The 15,553-nt window shown below is 34.0% G+C and overlaps 2 protein-coding genes across 3 annotated transcripts; one reads left to right on the forward strand and one right to left on the reverse strand.

Moving 5' to 3' along the window:
* Positions 1-215: 215 nt before the first annotated feature.
* On the reverse strand, positions 216-6,110 carry LOC130745412 (hydroxyproline O-arabinosyltransferase RDN2). 2 transcript variants are annotated; one of them, XM_057597642.1, is made up of 9 exons: positions 5,967-6,110; positions 4,952-5,514; positions 4,104-4,171; positions 3,823-4,024; positions 3,524-3,621; positions 3,351-3,420; positions 3,154-3,225; positions 2,801-2,914; positions 216-454 (listed from the first exon to the last, which is right to left on the reverse strand). In XM_057597642.1, the coding sequence occupies exons 2-9, from the start codon at positions 5,345-5,347 to the stop codon at positions 392-394; spliced, it is 1,083 nt and encodes a 360-aa protein (XP_057453625.1). In that variant the 5' UTR covers positions 5,348-5,514; positions 5,967-6,110; the 3' UTR covers positions 216-391. The 2 variants fall into 2 exon arrangements, with proteins under 2 accessions (XP_057453625.1, XP_057453626.1); XM_057597643.1 differs by lacking the exon at positions 5,967-6,110 and adding an exon at positions 5,724-5,912.
* A 4,096-nt stretch (positions 6,111-10,206) lies between these two features.
* On the forward strand, positions 10,207-12,430 carry LOC130745413 (pentatricopeptide repeat-containing protein At5g38730). The gene has a single exon (XM_057597644.1). The coding sequence runs from the start codon at positions 10,415-10,417 to the stop codon at positions 12,179-12,181; it is 1,767 nt and encodes a 588-aa protein (XP_057453627.1). The 5' UTR covers positions 10,207-10,414; the 3' UTR covers positions 12,182-12,430.
* Positions 12,431-15,553: the final 3,123 nt, after the last annotated feature.

The following is a 15,553-nucleotide window of genomic DNA, read 5'->3' on the forward strand; positions in this document are numbered from 1 at the left end:
CAAATTTCCTTGTCTCTGGGAATCAATCAATAGCTGTAGAAAGCAGATAAGCTATGTAAATGAAGAGGAACAATTTCACTGTTATCAAGGGTTACGCAAGGCATACATTAGTGTCAATATGTACCACAAAAGCATTCGCTAAGCTAATACGTATTGGACAAATTATTTGGCATTAGGAATGAGCTCGAATTTCATTCAAGAATATCACCCAAAAAAATAAAAGATCTGTCCTCTAATTAAATAGTCATATAAAGGTTACAGCGAAGTACATTGATCTGTGATTCTATGAGTAAACTAAAGGGGGGAAAATGTTGTCACAACGTCTATATTTTTTTTTCCTTTCAAAACATGCACTTTGAATATCATAATGAAGGAAGAAAAAAAAAAGTATTTACGGAGTGTCCCAATTGGGGATGTTAGCAGTAGCCTCGTTCACCATCTTTACAAGAGTCACCTGCAGACATTATTGTAAGCAAATAGCGGGTTAACAATGCTTTGTAAAGATACATAACTATAATATCAATGAACAAAATCAGAACTCATATCGAGTAAACAACGAGGAGTTGAATGTAAATATAGATATACTATTCAAAACTATAACACAGTAGGTGGGAATCTCAATTGCCTTGTGCTCAAATACCCCAATGCCATAAGAAAAAAGCTTATAGAAAGGAAATAAGTATGTAACAGTGCAACACTAAGATGAAAGGCCAGAAAACTGCATTATTTAGTGTTAGAAATAGTCAGTTAATGGAATATTAAGGCATCTATGGTGGGGTCATAATAAGATGATGAGTCTATTCTATAGGAGAAAAATCTTCACTCTTAGTTACTACATATCAATTAATTAGAACTTCTTCAAATTATTTTACAAGGAGAGTATACTAGCAAGTAGAAATACTTTTTGTCTTAAAATTATGCTTGAATGATACTGACATATATGATATTTAAATTAAAAACGAGGCTTTATAGAGGAGGAGGCCTAAAGCCAATGTTTTGGTTTCCTCTCCCTTAGGCTCACCTTGCTTCATGGGCCAACCTGCATAATCTCGTAATTAAATGGGTACATTTTTTCTGGCACAAGTCTGCACATTAACGGGTTATGCAGGACAGCCCACAGACCCTAGCCAGTAATTTCCTATCATGATTTAGGTCTAAAGACAGACCATCTAACTCCAAATCTTTCTTAATGGTTTGACTGTACAGTTTTTACTCTACCCTATTTACTAATGCTTCTCTGGATCTTCACACATACCCGAAGCACATAGGATGAGACTAATAATGTTCCTAAAATAGGAACAATTCCAATTTTATCTCTAATGCTTTTATTTCTAATCCTATCTTGTTTTGTGTAACTACTCATCTATAGTAACATTTTCATATCTACAACACCAAACTTACTTTCATGTGGGTTCTTTATTGCTCAACATTTAATCTCATGACATAACAAGTCTTATAATTGTGCAGTAAAATTTTCCTTTATGCTCAAGTGGTACTTTTCTATCACAAATTACACCAGAGGTCCAGAAGAATTCCTCCATTTCTTCCACCCTACCTGAATCTTTGGCTTACAGCTCCCTATATCCCTAATAAAAACAGACCATGTTTTCAAAAGGCTGATCCTTAATCTAATATAGTAATATATCTGTTTAGATGACTAAAAAGGGCAATGCTGCACTGAAAGGAGCTAAAGTAAAACATCTATAGATGCTGAAGCTGAAGGCATCCCCAGTAGGGATATATCTTATTTAAACCAAGGATTCCCCCTCCATACGAGGTCTGTTTACCTATTTGACAATTGTCTCATCGTGAAATTTTCCCGGTTAGACAGCAGCTATTAGAAGTCAGCGTACAGCACTGGGGGAATAAAATCCACCATGATAATCTCTTAGTATGTGTTGTGTTAGAAAGAGGGGCTTCTATAGCTGGCTTTTTTTCACATAGTATAAACCTAAACTTTATCCGAATACTAGTACACTCAAATGTTTCATCAAATCATAACAGCTCATCTTGGGAAATAACACATTCCAACTAGCCCCTTTCCACTATCCTAGGAAAAGTATATCCGGGGTAGACTCAATTTCTCTCTTTTCTTCCTCCTAAGGAGACTGAAGTGGAATAAAGGTCAACGAAAAGTATACATGATAGTGGATGAGAATAACAAGCAAAGTACGTCCATCTTAAAAGTTCTAGCTACAAAAGAATCAGAAGATCATTTGGCAATATTTATCACATACAATTTGATAGCAAATGACCTTTATCGTGTCCTAACGCCAGGCAGCACTAGAAGATGAATGGTATGACAGAAAATCAGTGCTAGTGGCCTATAACTGAAGTCTGAAACGAAGTCTCATAGTTATCATACCCCACTATTTGCAATTGTCATATCATTTCCTACAAACTATCGAACTTCATTTCAAGCATAATCCCAGCATATCTGACCAACTAGGTTAAATATGGTGTTTCTCAATTCTAATGCTAGCATATGCAAGCAGATTTAATAATTGGGGATGAAGAAAAATAATAAAACAGTGTCCAAACTTCCCAGATATGCATGCTTTCATTAGTGATTCAAGCAGAGCTAGTTATTCATATTCTAAGGGGGGAAATGCTATTTTCTTCTCACCTTCCATGCAGGGAAAATGAAGAAAAAGCAGGAAATTATAGAGATTTTTTATATATAATCAATTGTAAGTTATGAATCAAGTTGTGTGTAGCAAGGAAAGAATTTCTTGCCAGACAGTAGATATCATCCAAGGAAAATGAATTGCTTAACTATATTGGCAAGCTCTAGACATACCACACTTTCAGGAACCCCTGGTGGGGGTAAGGGCAAGTTTCTTGGCGGAGGTCCTCGTAGATGTGACCTTTTGTCAAATCTCCACTCACCAATTTTACCATAAGTTAATTCACCCTATGCATCATGAGACACTGTTCAGAGTAATATAAGAAATACACGATATATGACAAGTAAATAGTATATTTCAATAAAAATTTGTGTCTGCTAAGGCAAAGTTATATGCCATAGTAAAAAAAGAAAGAAGCTTTCAGGAGTTCAGAGATGTTTTTCACGGAGAACACATTTTTATAAAGAATATTTAAGGACCATAATTCTGCAATTCAAGGAATGAGAGTGATAAATAAATATTGTACCTTAAGATTGTAGTCACACCCATAAGTATAATGAATTATGTACTTATTGTGAGTTTCGAGATCCCATGGGGGCTGTAAAGTCACATGAAAGAGAAGTAAATTTATATCTGGTTATCCATGTCATATTTGGCAATTACTTGAGCTGACGACAACAAACCAAATACAAAAAACAAGAGCTACATGACATTATGCCATACCTGTAGCATGAAGTCTTTCCGCAGAATATGCCTCACACCATGCAGGGCAGATGCTATCGCATAAGCATACCTTGGTTCCACAATAAAGAACAGAAATCAGCATCAAACTATCAGTACCTCTTCATGATCAAAAAACAATTGGGAACATTTTCCTGTCATTTCATAAGACATACATTTCTAGTACCCATCCGAAAGCTTTATCGGTCTCTGGGTCCTCTTTCATCTTCAAAGAAACATTCATCCATGTCGGAGCAATCTTAGCAATCACATCCTGGAAAAAATAGAAGCCAATATGGAACATCTTGGTATTAAGATCTTTCAAGTTTCAGATGATGATATTTAGAAGCAAGAGCACCAGTAATTGATAAAATTGTTGCAAAAAAACAGGACAATAAGAACATGGGAATTTATTCAACCATCAATAATATGTAAGAGTGCAATATTAAGTGGCAGTTTTAGGAAGAGATTCTACCGTTTTGATAATTACAGGAGAATTGCCAATCGGATCAATATTTGTTACTGGTCCTTTCTCCTCAGGATAATACTTCCTTATGATTTTTTCATTCTGATCAGGCCTAATGTAAAAAAACGGAAAAGCAGCTGGATTTTCTCCATAAGCCAGATTGGGAAGAGGGCGTACAAATACGTGATCAGGCTCTGCCATTAAAACATACCTGCATCAAAAGCAGAGCAACTAAGATAATTTTTATTTTTGAAAAAAAAAGATTGATCACTTTGTACAAGAGATCTAACTCTTCTTCGATTTTAGCTTTTTCCAGCCATTGAACAAAGGCCCATGGTCTATTCAGAACAATGTATCCCTGCAAACATTTTAAGCAATGTGTCAGAAAATATTTAAATTGTATTGACTGACGAAAACCAAATATAAATAAATAATAAAAGCAGAGTCAGGCACTCAATTATCCACTATTTATCGAAGTATCAAAAACAAAAGTTACTAGAAAGGGATACAAAATATGGAAAGAGAGCAAAAACAAGTCTCAAAATACAAGTTAAGCAATCAGCATTTATTTGCATTAACATGTAAAATAGATATATTTTATAAAAGGTGGGAACTGCAATTTGATGCACAAAATTTGGTGTACTAAACATTAAGACTGAACTTTGCAATACTGAGCTTCTAATAACTTTAATCTCCAAAAGACAAAAGGAATAGATCCCCCAAATTTACATTTCGTCGGTAGTAGGGTCTTTCAGAAGTTTAAGCATCCCGATCAGTTCTAAACTGAAATTGTTACGGTTTTTCTAAATGATCCATCACCTTTACTCAATCCATACCTTCAATTATTGACACCAAATCATTTCCTAGGATTTGGCTCTTTTATGAAAGTACTCTAGTCCAAAACCACATCCCTTTTCTTTAGACATGTAAAAATGAAAAACAAGAGAGACACAGATTTACATACACAAGCATGAATAGAAATGGACTTTAATGGTCAAGCAATCATGCTAGATAAATTCTAACAGCGACTACTATTAAGCCAATAAGCAGGAAAACAATATGGAGAAAATGACAGTAACCTCACCAAAATGACAGTAACATAAAAAATATAATTGAAATTTACAGACAGTAGCCTCACCCGGTCCAGACCTGCTGGAAGAGGATCCACCACAACAGTAGGAATTTCATCCATCAAGTTGTCAGGTTTTCCAGAATGCAGAATTCTAGTGAATCCTCCCATCTCAGAGCCAGGTGAATTCCGTTGTCTTTTATACCAGTAGTACATGATGCGGCATTGCCATTGGTTATATGGAGCATCAGTTGCTGTTAAGGCAACATGAAAGGGTGCTTTAGACGTCTTCCGATTCTTTACATGGTCAGGCATCTCAATAATGGGGTCAAAAAATAATGCACCATCATCAGTAGCCACACTTTCTGAAGATCCATAGCGGATTATCATCGTTACCAGGTTATATGTGGCAAAGGAAGAACCAAAAACCAAAAATATTATAAGTAATGGTGAAGCTCGCGCCATGGTCTTCCTAGTTCAGGTAAATATCAATATATCATGGGCCTAAACCTCCTTCAGTTCTTGATAGAACAAAATGAGCGCTCTATTCTCTGAGTAAAATAGCTCTTAGTCAGAACACAAATTTTCCCACAACTTCAGCAGAAGAACTAATGCAGTCTCCTTTAGTGCATCTGATATACAAATGAAAAGAAAACAAAGAACAATTCAGAATGCATTGTGGAAAATCAAAACGAAGCTTTAAACGGTCAGCCAGGGATTTCGAATTGAAGGGATCAATTGAATCAATCTTGCCAACAAAAGGCAATATTAACATTAGGTATTCTTGACTACGACTAGGATCTAAATCAACCATTTCAGTAAAGTCCTATAAAATGTTTACCATTCTTAGCAGTAGAGAGTGCATGGTGATTTTGAGGGGAATGGGATCAAATTACAGTGAGTGCGAGAAGTGATGAATCAAAAGCAAGATGATGATGATGATGATGATGATGATGATGATGAATGTGGTGAATGCGGAATTTGACGAAGTGATGGGGGTACTGTAATGCGGAAAATGAAGAATGGCAATGAGGATGCAAAGTCAACGAAATAGAGTTAATAAGATGAGAGAGAGAGTGTGTACCTTTGCGGATGTTAGAGAGAGAGAGAGGTGGATTGTGGATCGTAGAGAGAGAGAGAGAGAGGCGAAGTCGTAGTATGGTTAGGTAGATGGATTTTGTTTCCCCCTCCGACGAAGACAGCACGCCGGCGATTAAATTAGACAGAATCATCTACTCTATGAATTTTTTATTCCATTAACTCCTACCTCGTTCATAAGTTTTTTTTTTCTTAAAAAAATATTAATATTAAAGTAAGTCGCTCTATATTGAAAGATTAAATATTTTTTCCAAATTCCTCCTTATATTTAACATACAAGAAATAGTGTAATTTTAAAAAAATAATAATAATTTAGATAATCTAGGAAAGTTGAAAAAACAATTTTACAAATTTTTTACTAATAACTATTATTCTTAATTTTAAAGAATTCAGTAAAAGTGACTTATGATAAATGAGGATGAATGAATTATTTTATTTTAAGAAAATTATTGGTATTACTCATACACATATTCATGTCATCGTAATACATACCAAATTTTAATTGAGGTATGAAAAAAATGCATATCGCAAATTAAGTTGATGTATGTAAAAAAATACATGATGTACGCATTTTGTATTTTTTTATACAACACTTTTAAGTGTGAAATATATGTTTAAAATGGGGTGACATGAATAGGTATGTGGTTGACATCAATAGATTTTTCCGTTTATTTTTTACTTCATTCCACTTTCATTTTTGAATGTTTTGTTCACATATAAAACAGACCATCACCTATGAGATATAAGTAGAGAAATAAGAGATATGATAGATGACGTGATAAGAATATAATAAAGATATGAAGACGACACGACGGCGAATAAATTAGAGAGAATCATCTAGTATATGAATTTTGATTCATTTATTACCCTTATTCTATTTTGGAAAAATCGGAAAATCTACTAGTATCACTCACACACCTATTCATGTCATACATATTTTTTTGCTATATCAAAAAGATAAATTACATCCTCCAAGGATTGATTTCTGGACCTCTCCCTCCCAACTTATACGTCCCTTTGCGTACCCAACTTATTTTTATCTATTTCTCTTTTCATTGAATCATATTGGTTATTATGTCTCTTAATTTCATTGCGTCTTCTTTCTATCTCATCTCTCCACTCAAGTTCCACTATTAATAATTGTGAATGAAACTTAACACGTTTTTTTCTTCTAATGAATTGCACTTTTAAACAATTTACCTTCATAAATCTGTTTCTACCATTTTAGATATTGATTTACACATCTTTTTAGAAGACGTCTCATTTGAGACACGCCAATTGTTGAACTCAAAAAAAAAAAACAAGCGTGTCATTTGGGTTGAAGCAACATCAAGCACGTGTTGCGACGCAGGTCTGGCACGACGCAACATGACACAGACTAGGGATACGACATTTTTGGACGTCCTTGGATCATAAGCTTGACATGTCAACAATGACAGGCCAAGCTCAGGGTCTCATGTTTTGGTCAACTTTGAAAGCCATACGACCAGACTACGTTGCAGCTAGCGTGGCCTAGTTTAAGGACGGTTCACTTTAACTTAACTGGCAAAGTGTCCCAGCGGTCTAGCAAAGGGTCAAGATAAACTACATAAGCACGACGACACCAAGCTGATTGTGCACTCGAAAGCTCTACTTCAAGGACTTCCCATGCACCTGCAGAGACTCCAAGCATAAACATCGAGTTTATAAATACAAGTTGAAATGTAAAAATAGAACACAAGAAAGGAGGGGTCTGAATTGTGTTGTTCTAAAACTTTGGTTTTTCAAAGGATTATTAGTTTTAGAAAAAAATTCGCAAACATTTAGTGCAGCGCATAAATGAGTAAGACGGTATAGAAACACAACGATATACCCTGGTTCACCCACGAACGATGGGGCTACATCCAGTCCTTGGCTAAACCAAAATTTTACTATTCAAGTATCAATGACTTCTCCTACAAGTATTCACTAGGACTTCTCCCAACAAGTATTATCCAGGACTTCTCCTTACAAGTATTACACATGATTTCTTCCAAACAAGTATTCTACAGGACATCTTCTAAACAAGTATTCTAAGGACTTCTTCTTCACCAAGTATTGTTCAGGACTTATCCAAAGATATTTTCAAGATCGTTTGGTTCTACAAGTTCTCTTTTCACAAGAGGGATATTAGAGGCTTTCAAGCTTAGGAACTATAAAGTATTTGATGTGAGATTTGATTCCAAGAATATGCTTTATGTTCTAAATCTAGAGAGAGTTGGATTAGAGGATTTGACTCTCTGGTATGGTTCTCTCCTTCTCGAAGCAGTCGATGTCAAAATATTTGACTCTTAGATTTTCTTGATTTCTTGCTTCTGATAGACTTTGATAGTTGAAATTGATTCAATAGAGGTTAGATCGTTAGTTGCAGAAATCTTCAAGTCTTGCTTTTATACTCCTTGATCTTCTGTGAGAGAGATTATAGCCGTTGAAGCTTGTTCTTCACAAAGATTCTAGCCGCTAGATCAAACTGTGCTTTTGTGTACTTATTGTCATATGCATTAAATGCATGACACTGTTTGATGAAGAAGTTTTGCCCAAAAGATGTAGTATGTCAGTTGGTAGGTAGCACTGGTCTTTGCTTCTATGCGTTGATGAAAAAATATGGTAACTAAATAGTGACGACGTTGTACTTTAGCTTTGGCCGTTGTGCTTTGTCAGATCACGTGCTCTTTTAACAAGATTTCTTCTCCAAGTTCGTTTGAGATCTTTTTCTGATTCAAAAATGACGCTCATTCTTCAGACGTTCCTCTTGCTTCAGACGATCTTCTTGCCTTAGACGGTATTCTTGCTTCCATTGGTCATTTTGAGTGAGACGATAGACTTTGACCAGTAGAATGCAGCTTCCTCACAGGGATTGAACTGTCTTCTTGCGTAACAAGATCGACTTGGACAGAACAATGTAGGCATAGACAATATGTCAAAGTATTCCTGAAATATGAATTTTTAGTGTTCAACTTATGCCTTAAATTGGTTATTGTACAAAACATGACAAACGATATGAGTAAACGTTTGAACTTAACACACGTTTTATCATTCATTTATGTAACATGCTATTCATTCTTAGCATTTCTTGAGTTCCTCAAAGACTCGTGGATTCTCTCTTTGCTCTCTTACCCACTTAAGCGTTGGAGTGTCTCATGCAGGTATTCCCCATACGCTTAAGGCCAGCACCACCACTCTCTCAAGCCAAGCCACGACTGTGCTCCGCCACCAAGCACGACAAGAGAAGCAATCCAAATTCCAAGAAGAACATTGAAACACCTTCCAAGGGTGTCCTATTTGAGACATCTTGTTTGTCATCCTATCTCAAACGTTTTTTCTACATCACCACACTATAAATATACAAATCTTCTTCTCCTTTTCTACACAAGCCCTCTTCTCTCTAGCTGACTCTTTTGTGTGATTACTTAGTTTTATTACAATGAGTCAGTTAGTTGCTTTTGTGTATTACAATGGCAGGAAATTTGAAGCAATGATGGATTGGGATTGGCACGTTTCCCTTATGTTGGGGCGACAAGCTTCTTGGGAGCGAATGCAACGAAAGATCTGAAGGCTCCCTCCCTCTAATTTAATTGTATCTTCATATCATTATGCCATAAATTAGTTTTGTTTTCAATTTTCATCTTTCGTCTGTAATAAAAAAAAAGCATAACATTTTATTACGCTAGGAATTTGTTATTGCATATAGAAAAAGCGAAGCATAATTCACTTTAAAGATTAAAGATTTAGTTTAAACGTATCGACAATGTAAATTATTTTACATGTATTCAATCATATTTTTTTATTTAAAATATTTTTTATTGAAATTTAATTATGAAATGCCAAATTAACGGATTTTATTTGGATGGCTATGTCCTTTGTGCATAATAGTTACATATTTTTAAATTAATTCTTATCATTAAGGCCGTTATATATTTTAAAAATTTGAATATTTTCCAATAAATTAATTTTTATAAGGGAAAATAGGAGATGCACTGACAGTGTAAACTTGTTTTACACATGCACCCAATTGATTTCCGCCACATCAGCAATTTATTAATTTTTAATTTACTAATTAAAATTAAAAGATTTGTAACTACTTAGTCTTATGTGACATAATGTGATTGGACGTCAGTGTAAAACTTAGTGCATATCCATTAATCTCTTCTTATAATAATAGAGAACTTTTACTGTTTACAAGCAAGTTCCTATGTTTTAACGAAACATGCCACTTCCAGTTCCACGGGATCAAAATTATGAATGAGAAGTACTTAAAAAGAAATTGTGAATGAGAAGAAAAACAAAAGGAAGGAAAACAAAGCATAGCATAACCATAACATAGCACTGAATAACTATGGTATTGGTACCTATTTGTTTATTCATTACTAAGATGTCTTTCTGAAATGATGCACCACATGTATCATAGTAATAGACATGGTTTTGATTGAGAATCAGAGGCAATTTATTGATGGTGTGTGTGCAATTATTGTCAAGGGTCATTGGGGCAATCTCTTGAAGGTGAACAATGCCCCTGTTCTCTCTTCCACTACCATTCACCAAGTGCTTTTGCAGCTCTCACTCAATGGTTATGGCCCCTCTATTTCCTTCCCATTCTTCAAATGGGTTGAATCCACCCCACATTACACTCACTCCTTGCAATGCTCATGGGCCATGATTCAAATACTTGCAAAATATAAGCATTTCAAAACTGCACAACAGATGCTCGACAAAATTGCCCACAGAGATTTTCTCTCATCACCTTCAGTTTTGAGCTCGCTGGTGAGGATTCACGATGACCCGGAAGTTAATTCACAAGTTTTGAGCTGGCTTGTGATACATTATGCAAAGTCAAGGATGACCCAGGATGCCCTCCAAGTTTTTGAGCAGATGAGGTTGTACCAACTCAAGCCTCATTTGCCTGCTTGTACTGTGCTTTTGAGTTCCTTGTTGAAGGATGGGACTACCAACGTGGTGTGGAAGATTCACAAGAGACTGGTTCAAGATGGGGTTGTCCTCAATATCTATATTTACAATTGTTTGATTCATGCTTGTTCCAAATCTAGAGATGTGGAGAGGGCAAAACAGTTACTGAATGAGATGGAGGAAAAGGGTGTGGTTCCTGATATTTTCACATACAATACTTTGATATCATTATATTGCAAAAAAGGTATGCACTATGAGGCTTTATCCATCCAGGACAAAATGGAAAGAGAGGGAATAAATCTTGATATTGTTAGTTACAATTCTCTTATTTATGGATTTTGCAAAGAAGGTAGGATGAGAGAAGCTACGAGGATGTTTAGCGAAATAAAAGATGCCACTCCCAATCATGTGACATATACTACATTGATAGATGGTTACTGTAAAGCAAATGAATTGGATCAAGCTCTGAAAGTACGTGAGCTGATGGAGGCTAAGGGATTGTACCCTGGAGTTGCTACTTATAATTCAATTCTGCGCAAGCTGTGTCAAGATGGCAGGATAAGGGATGCTAACAAACTCTTGAATGAGATGAGTGAAAAAAAAGTTCAAGCTGACAATATCACGTGCAACACGCTGATTAATGCTTACTCCAAGATTGGAGATTTGAAATCTGCTTTGAAATTTAAGAACAAGATGTTAGAATCTGGGCTAAAGCCTGATCCCTTTACATATAAGGCACTGATTCATGGGTTCTGCAAAATGGATGAGCTGGAAAGCGCCAAGGAGCTACTGTTTGGCATGCTTGATGCCGGATTTACCCCCAGTTATTGCTCGTATTCATGGATAGTAGATGGATACTGCAAGAAAGATAATGTGGATGCAATTTTAGCACTTCCAGATGAGTTTCTGAGTAAAGGTCTTTGTCTTGATGCTTCAGTATACAGGGCACTAATTAGAAGGTTATGCAAGATAGAACAGATTGAATGTGCTGAAAAGTTATTCTATCATATGGAGGGAAATGGTATTTCTGGCGACAGTGTTATTTACACTAGTCTCGCCTATGCTTACTGGAAATCAGGCAAAACAAGTGTTGCCTCAAATGTTTTAGAAGAGATGGCTAAGAGGAGGTTGATAATCACAGCGAAAATCTATAGCTGCTTTAGTGTTCCTGATGGTCATGGTGAAAACAAAGTGTCACAGATGTTCTGGGATCATGTGGTGGAAAGGGGTCTGATGTCAAGAAATACAATGAGGAAAATACAGCAGATGCTGATATGATGATAATCTTGCTGATAAAGGGCACAACTAGGAGATTCTTCCTACACTTCATGTTGGCAATGTATTGCTTCTGGTTACCAGAGTGTCTTCCCCCATGTTATGGCTTTTCATTAGTTTGAAGAATCAGAGATTTGGGTAAGACATATAGAAACTTTTTACAATCCTTGTATGCTAACCATCATAAATCACCTTAATTTGAAACTTATTTATGCATTACTCTGTTGATAGTGGATATGACTATTTTCTGTATGGAACTTGCAACTGTCATTGTAGCTTTAAACCTGTTTACAAATTACCTTGTCTCTGTGGATAGCCTAGTATTTTTGAAGGTTTTTGGTGGAACATGGTTTAGGGCTCACCCATGTAGTTTGTAGTTAAGTCCATTGAAACAGTTCTTCGGACTCCCCGTGACAGTGCAACACTAGGCAATGAAGAAGAAATGTGAGAATGACTGACTAGGATCTTTTATTCATGTTGTCCCTTTATATTGTTTACTAGTTGCATGGTGAGAATGAATCTCTCACTATGCACCTACAGCACAATATATAGAATTTGCACACAGATTGGTGAGAATAGACTGTAACAATACTAACAAGCTCAAAAAGGGAATTTGTTGAGCTCAGCCTTTACCCTTAACAGATGTAAGAAAATAACAAATTCAGAATAAACAACCATGATATCAGGTTTCTCAGCTACAGAATGGGGCAACCTCAACCATAGGTAAGCTATGAGTCTCTGACATTCCAATTATACATGTTTTTTTTTTGGTCAAACCAATTATACATGTTGAAAAACATGAAGTCCAACATCGTAGGGCTAACAACAAATACAAGAGCATACGAGAACGAGTTTAAAGTGTCATAACATTTTAGGACAAACAAAGTCTCAAGAGCTAGGCCCACTAGCTCACTCTTTCACATCTATGATCCATGGACTGAGGCCCGCTCATAACATAAGGTCATATTAGAGACCATGAGAATCATTAAAAAAAAACTAAATCATAAAAAAATAAATAAGAGATCAATGAGTTGGCATTTTGTAGGGGTTACTTTTTTCACTTTAGTATTTTCCACTCACATCACCTTTTTTTTTGGTTGAATACAAGGTTTTTTTTTGGTCAACCAATGAATAAAAATCATTGGTGTAACTTCTCTATCCTTCTTTCTTTAATTTTCATGTTTTAGAGTTTTTGAATATTTGTGATATTGGGGCTTTTATTTGTTCTTGATAAATTGCTCATAAAGATTCATATATTATGACTTGTATCATATTGTGGATTACCTTACATGGCTTGATTGGCTTTTGTTGGATTTCCGTTCATGTAATTATGAGTTCTTATGTTACTTCCGGTCCGATTTATAAGAGCATCTCCAATGCAAGATTTTTAGTTCTTATTTGTAAGTTAAGAACTAAGACTTGAGTTCTTAACCACTGCAGTGGATGACGTGAAGTTCTTAGTTCTTAAAAATAAAAACTAGGTTCTCCTATAAGAAGTTTTACTTTTTAAGTTCTTAGCATAAAAAATTAATTTTTTCTCTCTCATTCAAGTAATTTAAGTATTGAATTAACATTTAAATTTAAATCAAAATTATATGAAAATAAAAATATTAATATAATGGTATTGTGGGACCGGATAAATAGTGCTAAGAACTAAGAACTAAGAACTAAGAACTCATGGTTGGAACAAAATCTGTAAAGAGTTGCTTAAGCACATGTGACAGTATGGACGCACATGAATAGTGCTAAGAACTAAGAACTAGCATTAAGATCATCTCCAATGCTAGTTCTTATTTTTTAGTTCTTAACATTATTCATGTGGGCCCGTATTGTCACATGTGTTTAAGCAACTCTCAAGTAATTTTGCTCCAACCATGAGTTCTTAGTTCTTAGTTCTTATCACTATTCATTTGGTCCCACCAACCACATTATTTATACTTTTTATTTTCATAAAATAATAAAACAAAACTCATAAAGCAATAAAGTAATTTGAATGAGAGAGAATTAATTAATATTTTAAGCTAAGAACTCAAAAAGCAGAACTCCTTATATAAGAACTGAGTTCTTATTTTTAAGAACTAAGGAGTCCATGTCAGCACCTCCAATGATATAGTTCTTAGTTCTTAACTTCAAAATAAGAACTAAGAACATGGCATTGGAGATGCTCTAATAAGTAAAAAAAAATCACATAGTTTAAGAAATGTAGTTAAACTAGTTAAATGCATTAAATTTTTCTTGAATTAGAATAAACTTCCAAAATTATCATTTGTTATTACTTATTAGTGTTGGAGAGTGGGAATGAGAGAGAAAAGTTAATGAAACACATTTTACTAGTTAGAATGAATAAGAACATCATAGAAAAAAAATAACAAATTTTCATTTTGGTTTTTACAAAAAGGATCAAGATTTTTCTTCTCTTTGGTTTTTATAAATAGGACCGGAGATAGTACTGGTCTCCGACAAAAGATTAGCAAAAAGCGGTAACAAATGACCAAAATTTGTTGTGTAAAACTCGTAATTGTTTTTTGTTTACTCTTTATCTTATTATTTTAATTTTCATGTATTTCCTAACAAATCTATCTAATCTTCTATATATATATATGTAAAGGAGATTTGAGATTTTGCACTCCTTTACATTAAATGCATTAAATAATAAAAACTTCCTTTGTATTAATACCTTTACTAATACTTTCAAAAGAAAATACATTTAATAATAAAATAAAAAACTTAATAAAATTTCTTAAGTCAAAAATCTATTCAACTACCTACTAAAATGTAAAAATTACTTTAAACCTTTTCATTAAAATTTTCCTTTGTATAAATTAAATTAAAATATTAAAAATGAATAAAATTGCCTAAGTCACTTGAAAATTTGTTATAAATATATCAAAAAATAAAAAAATCCTTTGTATTATATACATTAAACTAATAATGAATCAATAAAATTTACAAAGCAATAAGTTAATCAACTACCACTAAATTTCATGTTAAAACTATTCATCACAACATGAGGAGAATTTTTAAAATAATAATAATGATAAATAAAATGCAATAAACAATAAAAAAATTATCCTTTGTGATAAATATATTAAATAAAAAATAAATAATAAAAACTGAAAAAATTGAATTTTCTAAAACGACCCAACTGCTTTTATTAAATAATGATATTTAAAAACTTAAAACTTGACTTAACTTTTGCATCAATGAAAAATATTAAGAATTAAAATTAATCAATCATCAAATAATATTTATTAATAAATAAGTTCGATAACAATTTTTAAAATTTAAAATTCTGTTATAGGGTATTTACTATTAAATATAATATATGTGTGTATTATGTAACAAAAATATATTTAAATATACTTTAATTTCTAT

Source organism: Lotus japonicus, chromosome 3 (genome assembly GCF_012489685.1).
Source record: "Lotus japonicus ecotype B-129 chromosome 3, LjGifu_v1.2".
Classification (NCBI taxonomy): Eukaryota; Viridiplantae; Streptophyta; class Magnoliopsida; order Fabales; family Fabaceae; genus Lotus; species Lotus japonicus.

What these genes read in the sequence shown, in the direction of transcription:
- LOC130745412 (XM_057597642.1), bottom strand. Translation starts at nt 5,347, where the DNA reads ATGGCGCGAGCTTCACCATTACTTATAATATTTTTGGTTTTTGGTTCT. An exon ending in CTCCTGTAATTATCAAAACG is followed by an intron (nt 3,622 to 3,822) that starts GTAGAATCTCTT and finishes TATTTTTTCCAG; the next exon opens with GATGTGATTGCTAAGATTGC. An exon ending in TTCGGATGGGTACTAGAAAT is followed by an intron (nt 3,421 to 3,523) that starts GTATGTCTTATG and finishes TGTGGAACCAAG; the next exon opens with GTATGCTTATGCGATAGCAT.
- LOC130745413 (XM_057597644.1), top strand. Translation starts at nt 10,415, where the DNA reads ATGGTTTTGATTGAGAATCAGAGGCAATTTATTGATGGTGTGTGTGCA.